Raw genomic sequence first — 20,605 nt, 5'->3', positions numbered from 1 at the left:
ATTCATATCATCATACAATCCTTTCCTTTCTATGACATCATGATTAATGTTTGTATCAATACTATTCTATTTGTCTGAAGTAGCTCACTTCAGGTTTTTTCTTTGTGTTACTGAGCTGTTCTAAATTAATGAACTCTCTTTGACTTAAAAAAGCTATGCAAAAGGTATTGGAGTGCTCCCCAACTGCGTTTAGGAGAAATCCTTGTTGTTAAACTGCTTCTGAGCAGATTAGAGGAGAGAAGGTTGAGAGCTCTAAATTAAGCTCTTGACTGGGCATCACATCTTCCCATAATTATTATCTCTTTGTATTTTAAAGGGAAAAATCCATACACTCATTTAGTAAACTTTAGAAAAATGTAATGATGTCTGACAAAATATCAAAATACAGTATCTCTGACTTAAGCTCACAATGTATCAGAAGAGATCACAAAACTTTAATTTATTGAGAACTTTGCACTTGGCCACACTGAGTGCGTATTCTGTTTCTTCTCAGCTCTAGGCATTATTAACGCAGAGAACAAATGGGAAAAGGAAAATAAAGGCCTCAGAGAAAGCAAATAAATGTAGGTTAATATGAAAAACTAAACCAATAGATGAGGAAATCTTATACTTAAACAGAAATGACAAATAATAAATGAAATTATTTTTTAAAAATGCAGTCAAAATCAGAGAGGGGCATTTTAGCTTTGTTTCTGTATTTTAAAATGTGTAAACAATGTGATACACAGAAAAACTATTTCAGTCAAGTATAGAATAAAAAATGCTGGGTTTAAAATAATTTAAAACAAATTAAAAAGCAAAGTTTACAAGAAATACTGAACAAGCTGAAAGTCTCAGTATATCATGGTGAATGAGGAAAGTGGAAAACAGAAGGGTGAGATATAATGTAAAATCAATGGATATTTATAAATAAAATATGAAAAAGTTCAAGCTGTGGAAAAAAGTACTATAAAAATTCAACTAATAAGACAATATTAGTAATTAAAAATAGTTTTTTTGTATAAAGAGGAAACTTTATGTAAATAAGGCCATTTATAAGGCTATTTCTATAAAGAAGAAACTAAAGATGGAAATAATAACGCAAAGTTTAATAGTCAATATGTGTTACTTCCCCATATATACCACACTTGACAGAGGATATGAGTCTGCTGTAGCTTGCAGACAGATAGATGACTCGGGCACCAAAACTTGTATATAAACCTAAAGTACATAAGGAATGACTACCACAGTCACATTATTTCTAAACCACATAATGTATTGTTAAATTCAACTAAATATAGCAGCTAATGTTGGTAGTACCATTCTTCAGTTTGGAGGCTGGTCTATTTTATAAAAGACTATGAACTTGTGAGTGTATCCTTCCAATGCATACATATCTACACACATTCTTCTTCTCTGGTGGGCAAGATGCTGTGACAGCCAACTTTTCTATAGAAAACAACAACTACATTACAATTGAACATGCAAATTAATTTCCAAACTTTTGTTTCTCCTTGAAATAAACTTTTCTAGGAGCACTTCGATTCAACTTTTCTCAACAAAAGGTTCTTTTAGATCAAAATCCATTTTTATTCTGAACTGACAACAGATGCGAGTTGCAGCACAGCAAATTCCAATCAGGTATTAAGAAAAATAATTTGACAAGAAGGGTGGTAAAACATTGGAACAGGTTGCCCAGAGAGGCTGTGGGATCTCCGTTTTTCGAGACTTGACTCACAGCACTGAGTAACCTGATCCAACCCTGGATTTGGATCTAACTTCAAAGCTGGCCTGGTTTTCAGTGGGGAATTGGACAAGATAACCTCCAAAATTCCCCTCCATGCTAAATTATTTGGTGATTCTGTGAACTAAGGATGGGGTTCCTTTCATATGACTAAAAATATGTTTATAGGACTATCTAGATGGTTATCCTATGGGGAAAGACAAGCACTTACAGGAGAAAATTCAACGTGTTTATACTGAGCATAACAGATAAAACTAACAGAAAGATAACATGATACAGTGACTTAATACTGCTTGCTACCACATATACCATAACCAACAGTCTCCAGATCCACCATTTCAACAGCACATTTTCTACCTGTGTAACAGAGAAGTATCTGACTTGCAGTTTTTCAATTTGAAAGGTCAGTCTCCAGCATGCAGATTAGAACAGCTTTTGTATCACACCATATGGATAACAGATTGAGATTGATTTTTTTTTACATAATCTGCATACTTTTGCCTAGATTTAGCCAAGTCTATATTTTTCTAAAAGCAATTCCAATAGAGGGCAGTACTCTTGATGAACTATTCCATCGTAATTTACAGACATGCTCAAAGAGCCATAGGCACAGAGAGTTCCTATATTCTATGTGAGATATCAACAAGCCCAAAGGTCACAGATTACAGAAACGTTTAATAAAGACATGTAAACGGTGATCAAAAGAGCATAGTGTAGATGAATCCATATTATAAGATTTTGCATTCCTCAGCAATACAAAATAATTGCAGGAAATTTGCTGAGCAAAGGTTAAAAAAAATAATCAGCTATTAATGAGTGCAGATACAAAGACTTGCTTACTACTTCTTTTAACTGTAGTATCAGGTACAAACAAAGTGACATGCTGAAAATTCCTATATTAACTGAATTTTCTAGTAACAGATTTTAAATAAGATTTTACTAAGACTGTGAGTGACACCAAGAAAAAGGGATCTTCTACCACAGTGCCTTGCCCGTCTTGTCTAATTGGGTCACCACACAACAAGGCAGGAAAATAATTCAGCTGCTGTGTTGACTCAGCTTTGCAACAAAAGCTGTTAATATATTTTTGTATGAAGAATGCTACCTCATTATGTCCACTTTTTAACAATGAGTTCTTCACTGTAAAACCTGAATCGGGTGATCAAATCCACCTGAAATTTTGCACTTCAGTAATTATAAAATAAGGTTATAATTTAAATAATTTTAACAACAATGGCTATTTTCATCTATTCACAAACCTGGGGCACAGGTTAGAACTTCCACCCTTCCAGAGGAAAAGCTTAAATGAGACAACAAAGTGAAAAATCTGTCTATATACAAACACACATGACAAACTTGTTCCTGACTGGAAAATTTCTGAAACAAAGCAATTTTGTCAGCAGCTGCCAATTTCTTGAAATGAAAGCACTTCACAAAAAGCACCAGTTTTAATTACACTTTGTGCATTTTGTCCAGCCAGCTATGGCACACAGTTACAGTCCAATGGAAATTGTCGTTCTTCCCTATGAACTCATTTGGTTGGGACTTCAAAATCCTCATATGCACGTCTGGAGTGCTGCAGTGGATGGCTATAGGCTCTTCAGAAGGGATAGGCAAGGAAAGAGAGGCGGTGGGGTGGCTCTGTATGTTAGGGGGTGTTTCAATTGTATAGAGCTCAATGACTGTGATGATAAGGTCAAATGCTTATGGATAAAGATGAGGGGGAAAGCCAACAAGGCAGACATCCTGCTGGGGGTCTGTTATAGACCACCCAACCAGGATGAAGAGGTAGATGAAGCAGCTGGCAGAAGTCTCACAATCGCTAGCCCTTGTTCTCATGGGGGACTTCAACTTACCAGACATCTGATGGAAATACAACACAGCAGAGAAGAAACAGTCTAGGAGGTTCCTGGAGTGTGTGGAAGATAACTTCTTGACGCAGCTGGTAAGGGAGACTACCAGGGGAGGTGCCTCACTAGACCTGCTGTTTACTAACAGAGAAGGACTGGTGGGAGATGTGGCGGTTGGAGGCTGTCTTGGGCTTAGCGACCATGAAATGATAGAGTTCTCGATTCTTGGTGAAGTAAAGAGGGGGGCCAGCAAAACCACCACCATGGACTTTCAGAGGGCAGACTTTGGCCTGTTCAGGACGCTGGTTGAAAGGGTCCTCTGGGAGAGAGTCCTGAAGGGCAAAGGGGTCCAGGAAGGCTGGACATTCTTCAAGGAGGAAGTCTTAAAGGCACAGGAGCAGGCTGTCCCCATGTGCCGCAAGATGAACCGGTGGGGAAGATGACCGGCCTGCCTGAACAGGGAGCTTTTGCTGGGACTCAGGAAAAAAAGGAGGGCTTACCACTTATGTGGAGGAAGCAGTTAATGACCTGCTATGCCACCTGGACACTTGCAAGTCTATGGGGCCAGATGGGATCCACCCGAGAGTGCTGAGGGAACTGGCTGAGGAGCTGGTCGAGCCACTCTCCATCATCTATCAGCAGTCCTGGCTAACAGGGGAGGTCCCAGATGACTGGAGGATCCCCAGTGTAACACCCATCTAACAAGAAGGGCCAGAATGAGGATCCCGGGAACTACAGGCCAGTCAGCCTGACCTCAGTGCTGGGGAAGATTACGGAGCAGTTCATCTTTAGGGTGCTCACTGGACATATGAAGGACAACCAGGGGATCAGGCCCAGCCAGCATGGGTTCATGAAAGGCAGGTCCTGCTTGACCAACCTGATCTCCTTCTATGACCAGGTGACCCACCTAGTGGATGAAGGAAAGGCTGTGGATGTCATCTGCCTGGACTTTAGTGAGGCCTTTGACGCTGTTCCCCATAGCATCCTCCTGGAGAAACTAGCTGCCCATGGTTTGGATGGGTGTACTCTTCACTGCTAAAAAACTGGCTAAATGGCCAAGCCCAGAGAGTGGTGGTGAATGGAGTTAAATCCACTTGGCGGCCGGTCACGAGTGGTGTTCCCCAGGGGTCAGTTTTGGGGCCAGTTCTGTTTAACATCTTTGTCAATGATCTGGATGAGGGGATTGAGTGCTCCCTCAGTAAGTTTGCAGATGACACCAAGATGGGTGGGAGTGTCGATCTGCTTGAGGGTAGGAAGGCTCTGCAGAGGGATCTGGGCAGGATGGATCGATGGGCCGAGGCCAACTGTATGAGGTTCAACAAGGCCAAATGCTGGGTCCTGCACTTCGGTCACAACAACCCCATGCAATGCTACAGACTTGGGGAGGAGTGGCTGGAAAGCTACCCAGCGGAAATGGATCTTGGGGTGTTGGTTGACAGTTGTCTGAACATGAGCCAGCAGTGTGCCCAGGTGGTCAAGAAGGCCAATGGCATCCTGGCTTGTGTCAGGAATAGTGTGGCCAGCAGGAGTAAGGAGATTATTGTGCCCCTGTACTCGGCCCTGGTGAGGCCGCGCCTCGAACACTGTGTTCACTTTTGAGCCCCTCACTACAAGAACGCCATTGAGTTGCTGGAGCGTGTCCAGAGAAGAGAAATTAAGCTAGTGAAGGGTGTGGAGGAGAGGAGGCTGAGGGGGGACCTTATCGATCTCTACAACTACCTGAATGGAGGTTGTAGTGAGGCAAGTGTTGGTCTCTCCTCCATGTAACTCGCAATAGGACGAGAGGCAATGGCCTCAAGTTGCATCAGGGGAGGTTTAGATTAGATGTTAGGAAAAAATTTCATTACTGAAAGAGTGGTCAGGCATTGGAATAGGCTGCCCAGGGAAGTGGTGGAGTCCCCATCCCTGGAGGTGTTCAAAAGACATGTAGATGTGACACTTCAGGATATGATTTAGTAGGAATGGTGGTGCTGGGTGAATGGTTGGATTTGATGATCTTAGAGGTCTTTTCCAACCCTGATGATTCTATGATTCTAAGTCAGTCTAGGTATAGGACAGCCCCAACAACCTGGCATTTCCCCAGGTTTCTCAAGCTCAAGGGAATTCTTGCTTTTCTTCCAGACCTCCAGGTTAGATCCAGTCTGCTGAATTTCTCCTCCTCGGATCAATATGATCCTAGTTTCTGGGACTACTAGACTCCAGTTGGACAGATTCAGCACAGGTCTGAAAGAACCCTTCACAATTTGCAGGATCTGGCTAATTGTAATTGCCATGCGTTCTTTCATTTAAGAATACAGCATATAAAACCAAATTGTCTGACGTGTTTGCTATTTGACCTTTCCCTTCTGTCAGCATGTTCATGAAACCGGTCTTCATGCAAAAAAGCATATAGGGCTTTTATTTGTTTTTATTTTCTTAACTAAGTTATCTCCTTGATATTTTTCTAAGTTAACTGATATTAACAAAACTAATACAACTCCATCAGACATCTTGCCTTCACTTTGTACAAAAATATGTCCTAAACTATGACGACAAATTCATATGAATAAAGATGAATAAATTAAACAATACAGAGACAGTTACATGTGAAAAGAGAAGAGAAATAAACATATACTTGTTTTCATACTGCAGCCTTCAACCTTGCATGCACTTTATTCCTCTCTCAAACACTGGCATTTCTGCCCCCATTGTGCTCTAATTTCTGGTTTGCCAAATGACCTCTGCAAACAAAATTTACAGTGAAGGAAACAAGACCCTGCCCCTCCTGTATGAAAGCAGAGCAGATCTCTAATTGTGTGTAATAATATTGATTTTATGTTCAGTTTCCTTTAGGTGCAAGGATGGAAGGAAGCTGTTTGTTATATGTGGAAACAGCAACAGGGTTCCTTTAACTTACAGACCTGATGTCAGGTTTCTATGGGTTTAAATGCAAGAAGGACTAAAGTGTAATGCTATGGAGAAGGTCCTGAAACAGATGTGATGCAGCTGGCAGCAAATGAAGAGTGAATGCTGGCAGACATTCCTACATATCACTGGTTAGATAACTCTTCCTGCAACAAAACCCTCTGCATAAAAGGAACTGCTACAAAACGATTTCTCAACTGAGGAACTTATGTGCTTTAAAGTCATAATTAATTTCTGTCTCAAAGATTAACCTAAAGCCCCAACAATAAGCTTATTTTTCTTCAAAATGAGCAAATACAGTCATCAGTACTCCCACTTCAAGGATCCTGACCACTTGCCTCAACTTACCCGTTTATGAAGACGTTCTGCTTCCTCCTGATATGCAGCAAGCTGTTGCTTCCATTGTTTTACATTGGCAGTGGACTCCAGCAGGGCTGCTGTGAGCTTAGCATTATTACCCTTGAGGGTGGCCAGTTCTGCCTCCCAATGCTTGCTGATTGTCAAACTGCACAGACAGAATGAGAATGGTCAGAGCCCTCAAATTTCTTCTTTCTCTTTTTTTTTCTCTTAAAATGTCATATTTTTTTTCAAAATATCCAAGAAAAATAGAATTATTCAAAAATCCTATGACTGAATGTCCAAATGAGAATCCAAGTGCTCAAATCATCAAAACTTTATATTCATAAAATATTCATCAATAGAATTTTTAATATAGTTGTATCGTTATTGGAAAACAACCTCTACCCTCCCAGTTCAACAGGGTACTTTTTTTAATGAAATGTTAAGAATGATGAAATCCACATCAGCTTCCCAAAAGCAACAGCATGTAATTCTAGAATATGTCTATGATTAGTCATCATTTTAATATATACGTATTGAGAGTAAGTGCTTTTTTAATCTACTACTTTATGAGATATACTGTAAAAAAAGATGTCACCAACTTGATTAGAGAGCTAATGTAGTGCTTTAGAACTACAGCTTAGTTGTCTTAATGCAAATCTTCTATACCTGAAATATAGTCTCTTTATTAAATACCATATTTAATTTCTACTTACATATTCAAAAGTCTTGAATTTCAACACAATAATACCATTAACGTGCCTTTCTTCAGTAATATCAGCAAAGAGACCAAAGATCGAGGAGCATAGAGATATTGTTGCTTTACTGCAAAGAGGAAGCTGATGTTGGGGTGTCTGGAAGTATCCTATGGAGGAACAATCCTTGCCTACAGTTTAGTTGTTCTCTGAGGAAACACAGGGCTTTATTTTTCACAGATAATTATGCTGCCATCATCCACAGATCCTATCCTTGCACTCAGTATGCAAGGAAAAAACACCTCAGACACATCAGGTGAATGTATTAATATGCAACTAGTTCATTAATGTTTGCTTGTATAACATCAACAGCATGTGAGGTGCACACCTATATGGAAAATACATATATAAAATAATTCATTTTGTCTAATTAGCTTGCTATTAAAGGCATCCTTGAAAATCAATGATCTGTAACTGGCCAAAATGATTTTATATATAGGTTTATGGTGAATTACAAGTAATTAGTATAATATAATAATTTATTTTAGTAAACATATTTTAATATGCTTAATTTGATTATAAATTATTATTATTATTTTGCATGTATGTTTATAGGTTTATTTGAACTTTGTACATATGAACAATTAAACATTCTGCCACCATTTTGCCCATGGAGTTTCTTTCGTTCACTTCACGCATATGTACATCCCATCCCATCAAAGCATATTTCAAAAACATTGTGATTCCTATAAAAGCTCTTTAGGTGTTCAAAGCCAACCAGTCACTGAGGAACATTCATTACCAATTCAGATCACATATACTGTTTCTCTAAAACGTGATGTCTGATTCTTCCACGCTCCAGTATTTCACAGAATCACAGAATCACAGAATCACAGAATCACAGAATGGTAGGGGTTGGAAGGGACCTCTGTGGGTCATCTAGTCCAACCCTCCTGCCGAAGCAGGGTCACCTACAGTAGGCTGTAGAGGACCTTGTCCAGGCAGGTCTTGAATATCTCCAGAGAAGGAGACTCCACACCCTCCCTGGGCAGCCTGTTCCAGTGCTCCGTCACCCTCAGAGGGAAGAAATTCTTCCTCATGTTCAGACGGAACTTCCTGTGCTTCACTTTGTGCCCATTGCCCCTTGTCCTGTCGCTGGGCACTACTGAAAAAAAGTGCATTTCCTTCCAAATACACCATTTCATCCCCTTGAACAGGAATGCAAGTTCCTTCAGAAGAAGAATATGGGTTCTTTCAAATTGCTCTAGCATTTCATGATCTATTCAAATAATTGTTCACCACTGGAAATTTTGCTTTGTATCCAGGACAGTTACAGGATGAGAACTGTTTGGTCACTTAATATCCTAATTTAAGATGCAAAAAGGGTAGTGAATGGATTTTTTTTCAATGTCATAATTTATATACCCACAATGATACAAGGTAAACTTATAAGCCATGAAGATCCCAGAAGACAGACTCTGAGCTAGTGCCAAGTAATAATGTGAGGGGGACTCATGGCATGTTTCATCTTCACCTTTGCCCAGTGCCTTACTACCCTGCCAAGAAAACAGTCAGGAACTCTGAAGTTATTGCTTGTATACTGGAATGTCAGCATTAAATACGAAACACGTATTTTCTATTACTGCTATGGCTGCCCTGGTTCAAAGGCTAGAAGATTTCTTTGGAGCTGGTTATTTTTAAATTGGTTGTTTTCAGTAGGACTGCACCATTATTATTTCTCAGTCATACTTTTTATCCCTAAGAGATCTACACAGTTGGCGTGAACATATCTATTACAATGCAGACATTATTTGCTTGTGGCATATACTGTTTTCTTCTACAAATAATTTCTACTCTCTTCTACAGATTGTACTACAGTTCCATAAAATAGAAATATATTACTTAATTTAGTCCAGTTTTGTATCTGATAATACACAATGACTTCCCAACTATTTAGACTTATACTGTTTCTTCTTATAAAACTCCACTTTCTCTGACATAAACACGACAATGTGATGGATATCACACCAGGAAACACAGAACCAAAGACGTGAATTTTTGTTTCATAAAATCATAATTTGATTAAAATAGACTATAACCAATCCTGTCAGTGCTGACTTACTTTTTTCAAATACTTTCTTGACAAACTAAAAAAAAAAAAAGATAATTAAAATTATGCTTTGCGGATTATTTTGGTTAAAACCAGACTTATTTGGATTTAAATTAATTATTTTAGGACCAGATAAAAGCATACCTACAGCAGGCTGTTCTTAAGCTAGACTTAGAGTGTCTGCGTTGATGCCTATGTCTGTAGAGCTACATTGGTTCAAATTCATCAGCAGTTCCAGAGGGAACACTGAGAAACATATGGTTCAGGCACAATGAGAATTCTCCCTTGGAAGAGAAGATGCTGGGGCTATCACCCGGAACAGGGAACACACAGGCCTAGAAGCTGAAAGCCCATGCATGGAGCTCCCAACAACTGCTAGAGCCCATGGTCAGAATTTTGTTTGTGAAACAGCTGCACTACACTCCCTCAGAATAGGTACAGGAAGGCTGCATGTACTCTTTGTGTATAAAATCTTTTACTTAATTCCTGTTTGAAAGGCTTTTTGCTAAAAGGAATTGATTCTGCCCTCAAAGCATTAGTTTGTGTCATAGGAAATACATGCACAGCTCTGCAGGTTGTTTCAACAGCTGTAAATATCTAAACCAAAACCAAATCATTCTTCATGTGTTCTGAGATTATTTGCTCTAGGAAGCACATGAAATATGAACACTTACTCGTTAATAAAAACAATCCAAACTGCAGCGCAACTTCTGCCACAACACCTTTCAGTTTTACACCACGGCAAAAACAGCAGAGCTGTATGTATGCATCAGGGGACAAAGGCACACATACGTTTGCAGTCCTGTGGCACAAGAATCCAACCTGAAAATGTATTTTGTTTTGTTCTGTTCTGAAAGCCATCCATTCCTTTGCTGACAGCGTCACAATTTTAACAGTTATTGCTTCAGCCCTGTCAGAATTAACATCACTGACTGGCTGGCACACTCAAAGTTTCAAAATGGTCTTTCAAAAAAAGAGACATCCTTAACACTCCTGGTTGTTGCCTGTTTTTCCGCATGAAAAATTATAGAATCATAGGTTGGAAAAGACCTCTAAGGTCATCAAGTTCAACCATCCACCCAACACCACCATTCCTACTAAACCATATCCTGAAGTGCCACATCTACACGTTTTTTTGAACACCTCCAGGGATGGGGACTCCACCACTTCCCTGGGCAGCCTATTCCAATGCCTCACCAATCCTTCAGTAAAGAAATTTTTTCCTAATATCTAATCTAAACCTCCCCTGATGCAACTTGAGGCTATTGCCTCTCGTCCTATCTCTAGTTACCTGGGAGAAGAGACCAACACCTGCCTCGCTACAACCTCCTTTCAGGCAGTTGTAGAGGGCAATAAGGTCCCCCCTCAGACTCCTCTTCTCCAAACTAAATAGCCCCAGTTCCCTCAGCCGCTCCTCATAAGACTTATTCTCTAGACCCACCAGCCTTGTTGCCCTTCTCTGGACACACTCCAGCAACTCAAGGTCCTTCTTGTAGTGAGGGGCCCAAAAGTGGACACAGTATTCGAGGTGTGGCCTCACCAGGTCCGAGTACAGGGGCACAATCACCTCCCTAGTCCTGCTGGCCACACTGTTCCTGCTACAAGCCAGGATGTCGTTGGCCTTCTTGACCACCTGGGAACACTGCTGGCTCATGTTCAGCCGACTGTTGACCAACACCCCCAGGTCCTTTTCTACCAGGTATCTTTCCAGCCACTCTTCCCCAAGTCTGTAGCATTGCGTGGGGTTGTTATGACCCAAGTGCAGGACCTTGCACTTGGCCTTGTTGAACTTCATGCGGTTCACGCAGGCCCACCTCTCCAGCCTGTCAAGGTCCCTCTGAATGGCATCCCTTCCCTCCAGCGTGTCAACCACACCACACAGCTCGGTGTCGTTGGCAAACTTGCTGAGGGTGCACTTAGTCCCACTGTCCATGTCTCCGACAAAGATATTGAACAGCACCGGCCCCAGTACCAACCCCTGAGGCACACCCCTCGTCACTGGTCTCCACCTGGACATCGAGCCATTGACTGCAACTTTTTGTGTGCGTCCATCAAGCCAGTTCCTTATCCAACGAGTGGTCCATCTGTCAAATCCATGTCCTTCCAATTTAGAGACAAGGACATCATGCGGGACAGTGTCGAATGCCTTGCACAAGTCCAGGTAGGTGATGTCAGTTGCCCGCCCTTTGTCCACCAATGCTGTAACCCCATCATAGAAGGATACGAAGTTGGTCAGGCACGATTTGCCCTTGGTGAAGCCATGTTGGCTGTCCCCAATCACCTCCTTGTTGTCCATGTGCCTTAGCATGGTTTCGAGGAGGATCTGCTCCATCATCTTGCCAGGCACAGAGGTGAGGCTGACTGGCCTGTAGTTCCCCGGGTCTCCCTTTTTCCCTTTTTAAAAATGGGGGTGATGTTGCCCCTTCTGCAGTCGGTGGGGACCTCCCCAGACTCCCATGATCTCTCAAATATGATGGAGAGTGGTTTGGCAACTTCATCCGCCAGTTCCCTCAGGACCTGCGGGTGCATCTCATCAGGCCCCATGGTCTTGTGCACCTTCAGGTTCCTTGGGCAGTCTCGAACCTGGTCTTCTCCTACAGTGGGCGGTTCTTCATTCTCCCAGTCCCCACCTTTGCCTTCTGCAACTTGGGTGGTGTGGCTAGAGCATTTGCTGTTGAAGACTGAGGCAAAAAAGTTGTTAAGCATCTCAGCTTTCTCCGCATCCCGGGTAACCAGGCCTCCAGCTTCCTTCCGGAGAGGGCCCACATTTTCCCTAGTCTGCCTTCTGTCACTGACATGGCTATAGAAGGCTTTCTTGTTCCCTTTGACATCCCTGGCCAGATTTAATTCTGTCAGGGCTTTAGCTTTCCTAACTTGCTCCCTGGCTACTCGGACGATTTCTCTGTATTCCTCCCAAGCTACCTGTCCTTGCTTCCATCCTCTGTAGACTTCCTTTTTCTGCTTGAGTTTGGCCAGGAGCTCCTTGTTCGTCCACGTAGGCCTCCTGGCGTTTCTGCCTGACTTCCTCTTGGTCGGGATGCATCGCTCCTGAGCTCGGAGGAGGTGATCCTCGAATATTGACCAGCTTTCCTGGGCCCCTCTTCCCTCTAGGGCTTTATCCCACAGTACTCTACCAAGCAGATCCCTGAGGAGGCCAAAGTGTGCTCTCCTGAAGTCCAGGGTAGCGAGCTTGCTGTGCGCCCTCCTTGCTGCCCTAGGGATCTTGAACTCCACCATTTCATGGTCACTGCAGCCAAGGCTGCCCTTGACTTTCACATTCCCCACCAGCCCCTCCTTGTTGGTGAGAACAAGGTCCAGCATCGCACATCACTACATTAGTGCCAAATACAAGAGGGAGAATGGGCCTCTAACGGATAACAGCAAAATATGAGTTTTATTGGCTCAACTGATCATGCTATACAAAAAAATAGTTCCCTAACAGAGGTTTAGGTCATACTTATTGCATGGAAATTATTTTTACAATGATGACTGTTCACAGACCATAAGCGCTTTTTAGTGAGCAAAAACTCAAAACTCTCCCTGAATCTCCAATTCTTTGTGCAGGCCACAGTATCTGGTACATGTGTAATATCAGACATGTCCACAGTCAGAACACCATGTGGTGTCAAGGCAAATGATTTGAAGACAGATATTTAACATGTATGGCATCCAGTAATTTGATCATTACCGCAAAACACTCCTAGAACAACTGCTGACTGGTGTCATATGGCGTAACTGTGACACGCCCTGAAAAATGCAAGCAGGAGTCAATGATCTTCCAGACTTTTAGGCATTGTGATCAATTTACATCAAGTCAATCTCCTTTCGCTTTGGGGATTAGTTACAACTCCAGGAATTGACTGAGGAATAGCATTGCTATCTGTCCATCTGTGACCTGAATAAAGTGCGAGAGGCTATAAATGCATGATTGCCTTTCTCTGCAAAGTAGGTCACTTAAGGAAAATTAATCCAAAAAGCTCCAGTCACCCCATTTAGCCACTTGGAGAAGGCTTGTGAAGGCAGGGGGCAGGAAGCACACATTAATGAGTTGCATTCAGAATAAAGTTATTTCAACAGATGTGTTCATGAAAAAAAACACAAAAGCAGTACAAATCAAGAGAAGTTTCCTGCTTTTTCATTCAGTATTGCCTATTTATTGTTTGCCAAGTCGTATGCAGTGCCAACACTATAAAACATGGTTTAAGCTTCATTTCAGATTTACAGAAATAAAGTATGGACAGATATCATGGTTTAGCCCCAGCTGGCAACAAAGAACCACGCAGTCACTCACTCACTCACATCTCACCCCCCCCCTCCCGGTGGGATGGGGAGGAGATTCGGAAGAAAAAGGCAAAACTCATGGTTTGGGATAAAGACAGTTCAACAGAACAGCAAGGGAAGAGAAAAATAACAATAATACTGATAAAAAGAATATACAAAAGCAAATGACACAGAGTGCAATTTTCTCATCGCCTGATGCCCAGCCCGCTCCTGAGCAGTGATTCCCCTTCTCCGGCCAGCTCCCCCAGCTACATAGCGAGCATGACATCTTGGGTCAGCCATCCTGGCTGTGTCTTCTCCTAGCTTCTTGTGAAAATTAACCCTATCCCAGCCGAAACCAGGATATCATCCACCCCTTATTCTATACCATCTACGTCATGCCCAGGTCCCCCATTTTCGCATTGATCACAATCACTTTTCCTGTCTTTGAGATACATATATATATATACATATATATGTATATATATATACACACAGAGAGATATCATTCCACTAGTCTAAGAACCATCCATCTAAAATATCCATTGAGTTCATTTAATCCATGACTTAGGGTTCCATCAAACATAACAGTCCTTCAGGGAAACAGAGATGATGTGTGGTGTTGGATGCTTGCATGCTGCATCCGGAGCTCAGTGCTGGTGTATATGGCACAGCTGCGGTGTAGAGCACATTTTTAAGATCTTGCCCTGCCTTGACTGGCCCAGGGGCTACTGCATGAACTATCTCCCGTTTAATTTTTTCAAAGGCTTGTCGTTGCTCGGGGCCCCACTCAAAATCATTCTTTTTCCAGGTCACCTGATAGAGAGGGCTTACAATCTGGCTGTAATTTGGGATATGCATCCTCCAGAAACCCCCAACACCTAAGGAGGCTTGTGCTTCCTTTTTGCTGGTTGGTGGAGACATAGCTGCTATTTTATTGATCACATCTATTGGGGTCTGACAATGCTCACCTTGCCATTTAATTCCTAAAACCTGGATTTTCTGTGCAGGTCCCTGAACCTTACTTTGTTTTATGGCAAAACCAGCTTTCAAGAAGGATCTGAACTCTTTTCTCCCCTTTCTCAAAAACTTCCTCCGCTGTGTCACCCCACACAATGATGTCATCAATGTACTATGGATGTTCTGGAGCTTCACCCAATTTTCCAGTGCAGTCTGGATTAGTCCATGGCAAATGGTGGGACCGTGTTTCCACCCCTGGGGCAGTCACTTCCAGGTGTACTGGACGCCCCTCCAGGTGAAAGCAAACTGTGGCCTACACTCTGCTGCCAAAGGGATGGAGAAGAATGCATTAGCAGTATCAATGGTGCCATACCACTTGGCTGCCTTTGACTCCAGCTGATATTGACGTTCTAGCATGTCTGGCACAGCAGCACTCAGCGGTGGTGTGACTTCATTCAGGCCATGATAGTCTACTGTCAGTCTCCACTCTCCATTAGACTTTTGCACTGGCCATATGGGACTATTAAAGGGTGAGCAAGTCTTGCTGATCACTCCTTGGCTCTCCAGTTGACAAATCAGCTTATGGATGGGGATCAGGGAGTCTTGGTTGGTGCGATATTGTCACTGGTGCACTGTTGTGGTAATGATTGGCACCTGTTGTTCTTCAACCCTCAGCAACCCCACAACAGAAAGATCCTCTGAGAGACCGGGCAAGGTAGACAGCTGTTTTACTTCCTCCATCTCCAAGGCAGCTATGCCAAAAGCCCACTGATATCTTTTTGGGTCCTTGAAATACCCTCTCCTGAGGTAGTGTACACAGAACCACAGAATCACAGAATCGTAGGGGTTGCAAGGGACCTCTGGAGATCATCTAGTCCAATCTCCCTGCCAAAGCAGGGTCACCTAGAGCAGACTGCACAGGACCTCATCCAGGAGGGTTTTGAATATCTCCAGAGAAGGAGAATCCACAACCCGTCTGGGCAGCCTGTTCCAGTGCTCCATCACTCTCAGAGTGAAGAAGTTCTTCCTCATGTTCAGACGGAACTTCTTATCCTTCAATTTGAGCCTGTTGCCCCTTGTCCTGTCACTGGGCACTACTGAAAAGAGTTTGGCCCCATCCTCCTGACACCCACCCTTCAGATATTTGTAAGCATTTATAAGGTCCCCTCTCAGCCTTCTCTTCTTCAGGCTGAACAAGCCCAGCTCCCTCAGCCTTTCCTCATAGGAGAGATGCTCCAGTCCCCTAATCATCTTCATAGCCCTCCGCTGAACTCCCTCCAGTAGTTTCTCATCTTTCTTGAAGTGGGGAGCCCAGAACTGGATGCAGTACTCCAGGTGGGGCCTCACTAGGGCAGAGTAGAGGGGAAGGAGAACCTCCCTCGACCTGCTGGCCACACTCCTCTTAATGCATCCCAGGATGCCATTGGCCTTCTTGGCAACCAGGGCACACTGCTGGCTCGTGGCTTTAAATTACTATTGAACATTAGGCATAATTCCTTGCTGTTGCTATGGTGCTGAAGAGAAATCATAGAATCATCGAATCATTAAGGTTGGAAAAGACCTCTAAGATCATCAAGTCCAACCATCAACCCATCACCACCATGCCTGCTAAACCATGTCCCAAAGTGCCATATCTACATGTTTTTTGAACGCGTCCCGGTATGGTGACTCCACCACTTCCCTGGGCAGCCTATTCCAATGCCTGACCACTCTTTCAGTAATGAAATTTTTCCTAATATCTGATATAAACCTCCCCTGATGCAACTTGAGGCCATAAATACTTACACAAATATTCCAAGAAAACTACATTTTTAAAAGCAACCGAAGTTATTTAGGAACTTACATTACTCCCATTTTTTGAAATGACTTGGTGTTTGGCTGTGAAGAAAGTCAAATTGACTTGGGCTGCTATGGTACTTAATCACTTTTTGAAAACAATTAGATGATGTGGTTATCAGCAAGTTAGATACCAGGACACAGTGACCCTGACACTAAAACAATCTGAATCACAGTCACTTTCATTCTGGACCTCATTTGTACACACAAGAACTTCAAGTAGTTTAAGTGTAATTTCACACTTTTAATTCATATGGATTAATTTTGCTGAGGCCCCTGGATAGACAAAACCCTCTGTTTTTTTCAAAAATCCTACCGATAACAGCGATTTATGTGTACATTGATACAATCCGCACTCTGTCAGCAGTGTAACAAAAGAGAAGACAGTATCTGACTGCCCTTTTGTGAGAGGATAATACCACTCCAGTGGTTGGCAACACAGCCCTAAAATCATTGCAGGCATTTGGAACTGGAGAAGGACTCCATACAAAACAGTAACTGTGTCTTATGGCCACAGGGACGCTGCATAGGCCCAGAAGAGTTCCAGTGTCATTGCTATATGTCCTGGTTTTGGTTGGGATAGAGTTAATTTTCCTCTGAGTAGCTGTTGTGTTTTGGATTTAGCATGAGAAGAATGTTGCTAATACACCGATGTTTTTAGTTCTTGCTAAGAAATCAAGGACTTTTTTCAGTTTCCTGTGTTCAGCTAATGAGCAGGTGTACAAGAGTTGGGAGGGAGCATAGCCAGGCAGCCAGCCCAAGCTGGGCTATGGAAATATTCCATACCATAGACGTCATGCTCAGTATATAAATGGGATTGGCTGGGGGGCAGAAACCCTTTTCTTTTCCGTGTGTTTGGTCTTTTTGCATGAGTTTGGTGAAATCCACGAGTTCCGCGATCGTTACTTGGGGACTGGCTGCACAATCAGTCGTCAGGTAGTGAGTTAAATTGTATTGTGTATTCCTTGTTTTGCATATTCTTTGTTATTATTATTATTATTCCTTCTTTTGTCATCTTCTTAAACTGCCTCTATCTCAGCCCATGAGTTTTACTTTTTGTCCATTCTCCTCCCCATCCCACTGGGGGTGGGGGAAGGAGCAAGTGAGCGGCTGCATGGTCCTAGTTGCCGGCTTCTGGGTTAAACCACGACACTATAACATGTAGATATGGTTCGGACCATGGCCCTTGGTGCCAAGGCCTGTTTTGTTTAGCCATATAGACAGAACCCATGAGGCTGTTGCAGCTACAGGTCGATTCTATGGAGCTCAGCAAAGATCCTCAGCTTTGCAACGACAGAGTAAAGACAGACGGAGCTATGCTCTGAGCAACTGCAGCCACATATAGAGCAGTGAGGTGGCTAAAGGGACCTCTCCCAACCCTGTAAATCTGACATATGCCACATATAAGGGGTGGAGATCCTCTGCACAAGTCTCTGTCTGCATTTCTAGGTACTGTCAGCTTAAACTGGGGTGTGTTGTGCCTCTGCTGAAGACAGCAGCTGTTACGAGGGGATGAATATGAAAGATTTGCAAGTGCTTATTTCAGATCTTAGTTGAACCTTCTGTCAGTGATACCACAGGATATCTCAGTCTCTAAGATCCCTTAATGCTGGTTCCTGTCTTACTTTCATAGCAAACACTGAATTTAGCAGAAGAATCATTACAGCTGCAGGGCCTCACAACTCCACTATCATCAGGAACAGAAAGAAATGCTATAGAATGACCTACAGAAATACTTATATGTTATTAGGCAGTTGCATAAAGATTCTGAATGATGACTATTTGGCCTCTTCCCAGCTAGTGCATTAGGTTATCTTACAATATCAAATAATAATTATTGGGGCAATTTATTTTTGCATTACAATTGCCCGTTTGCTTGTCCCAGTAAATACAATGACATGCATTAATCGCACAGTTAGCATAAGAGATGAACTGTCAGTTTACATGCTGACAACAAAATAATTTTATTCCATTAAGGGAACAGAAGCTATGTGAGAGCATGGCAAATTTAATTAAGTTTAATTTGTCTCCTGTGATAGCCATACAATTACTTAGAGTCAGTAGCCTATATATAAAGCCCAAACTAAACCATCTATGGAGCTGTCAGAAGTACTTTGAAAAATAAGCAGCAAGTTGCATGAACTATGTGATCACACACATTTAATACATGGGAAGTCTCTGATACTAGTGCTTTTTCTACGAACTACAGGTTAACACTCAGAGGAAGCAGTCCCTATGTAAGTTTTTCTCTCTCCCCTATTGTAAAAACCACCAGTTTTTCTTTAAGAAAAAAAAACAAACACGGCACCTTCCCTTAATTCACTGGTGGTTGCTAGTTCTTATTTACTCAGTCTAGACTTGTGGGATCTAAGTGATCTTAGGTTTCCTTCAGCTTCTTTTCAGAATGCATGGGGCAAATGATTTGTGGTTGGACTCAACGATCATAAAGGTCTTTTCCAACCTAAATGATTCTATGATTTGGCTTGTAAGTCAGCTGGAAGTTAAAAAAATTAATAATTTATAGACCAGTTCTTCCCAATTCAACACTTAACTGAAGCAACAGTTTCAAAGAAGAATATAAAGCTTTGCTCCCCACTTCTTTCTCCTCCAGTTTACAGAACTTGTCACAAACCCAACAGGGATGCCAAGAGTATGAAGTTGCACATGAGCTTTGCTAGTTATGATTTCACAGACAGCAGAACAGATGCTGAGCTCCCATCTTTTCACGAGGCTATGGCTATGTGCCATGGCACGATTAGAGCACATTTGTTTTCTAACGTTGTGAGCTCTATTACACTTTCCTTGATAAGGCACCTAGACTAGGAAAAGGATAGGGCAAACAGCATGATGTGAAGACATTTAAAATCCAACTTTCCTGAGCCTCCCGCTGTGCTGAACATTAAGGCCAGCACAAATAATTCCTAAAGTGCTGAAGTAGAATTGAACAAGAATACTAAAATCTCTAGAGAGTACAGAAAGAAGGTGCTACACGATCGGTGTTGTCATGTAATTACATTAGTTATAAATTTCAGAATATTTCCCAAATACTCTGAATATGTTAAATCTCAGTCATACACACTGATCAGATCACAATTTGTGTATGTAGGAAACTATTTTAGCTAGCCTTTTAAAATTCAGGCCTATTTAATCCAAATGTATTGCCTACATAAAAAAGCATTTGGCTTCAGAAAAAACCCCCATATCTTATTTCTATACCTATTCTTACCGTAGTGAGAATTCATATTCTTACCTCTTTAATTTTTTTTGTTTTCCTTCAGCAAACTACACAGTTGGATAACTTGCTACAAGTATGAAGCTCAATTCAGTTTTAGGGTTTTGTTGTTTTGTTTTTTGTCTGAGCCATGTTGTTTAAATAAAATTACTCTGTAATTTCCAATGTGGTTGCAGTCTCCCAGAAGAATGGTTTCCACTACTCTAACTTCAATTTTGAAAGGGAACCTTTTGCATTTCATGACAGGAAGACAGAACATCATTATAATGCAGTGCCACAGAGTAAAATTTGCAAAGGTAACAACCCTACAATCAAAGTTCTTCACAATGAATGGGCCACTAGTAATGTTTCATTATTGTGTACTTCAGAAAACAGAGTCCAAGACATCCCAGACATTTTATTTCAGCACCTTCATCCAGCTCCAGCTTCCTTCATTTGCCAAATAGATTAAGAGCTGATAAAAAAAGAAAAAACTCTTACATTCTACTTCATTACTGACAAAACTTGATGGCTGTTTGGTGTCACTGTGAAATACTTTGATGTTGCTTATGAATTGCCAGTTGTCCACATCTCACCAAAGTGCTGTTCAGCAATTTGAATTCATCTCAGCAGAGCCCCCTGTTATATGATCAAAACACCGATCAACACAAACTTCTTTCTGCCTGTACTACAAAATGCCAGTGGCATCTACAGTGA

At 41.9% G+C, this 20,605-nt stretch overlaps 1 protein-coding gene across 5 annotated transcripts in view; it reads right to left on the bottom strand.

Moving 5' to 3' along the window:
* LOC104331083 (homer scaffold protein 1) overlaps positions 1–20,605 on the bottom strand; it is a 97,431-nt gene that overhangs the window by 30,116 nt on the left and 46,710 nt on the right. For 4 of the 5 annotated variants that reach the window (XM_075446391.1, XM_075446392.1, XM_075446393.1 and 1 more), the window contains one exon: positions 6,826–6,982. The exons of the other annotated variant lie outside the window; for it this stretch is intronic. In XM_075446391.1, coding sequence (XP_075302506.1) covers positions 6,826–6,982 — 157 coding nt within the window. The remainder of the gene's footprint in view (positions 1–6,825; positions 6,983–20,605) is intronic. 5 annotated transcript variants of the gene reach the window in all.

The sequence above is a fragment of the Opisthocomus hoazin genome, chromosome W, assembly GCF_030867145.1.
Source record: "Opisthocomus hoazin isolate bOpiHoa1 chromosome W, bOpiHoa1.hap1, whole genome shotgun sequence".
Lineage (NCBI taxonomy): Eukaryota > Metazoa > Chordata > Aves > Opisthocomiformes > Opisthocomidae > Opisthocomus > Opisthocomus hoazin.
This window is presented reverse-complemented; position numbering and strand designations above follow the sequence as displayed.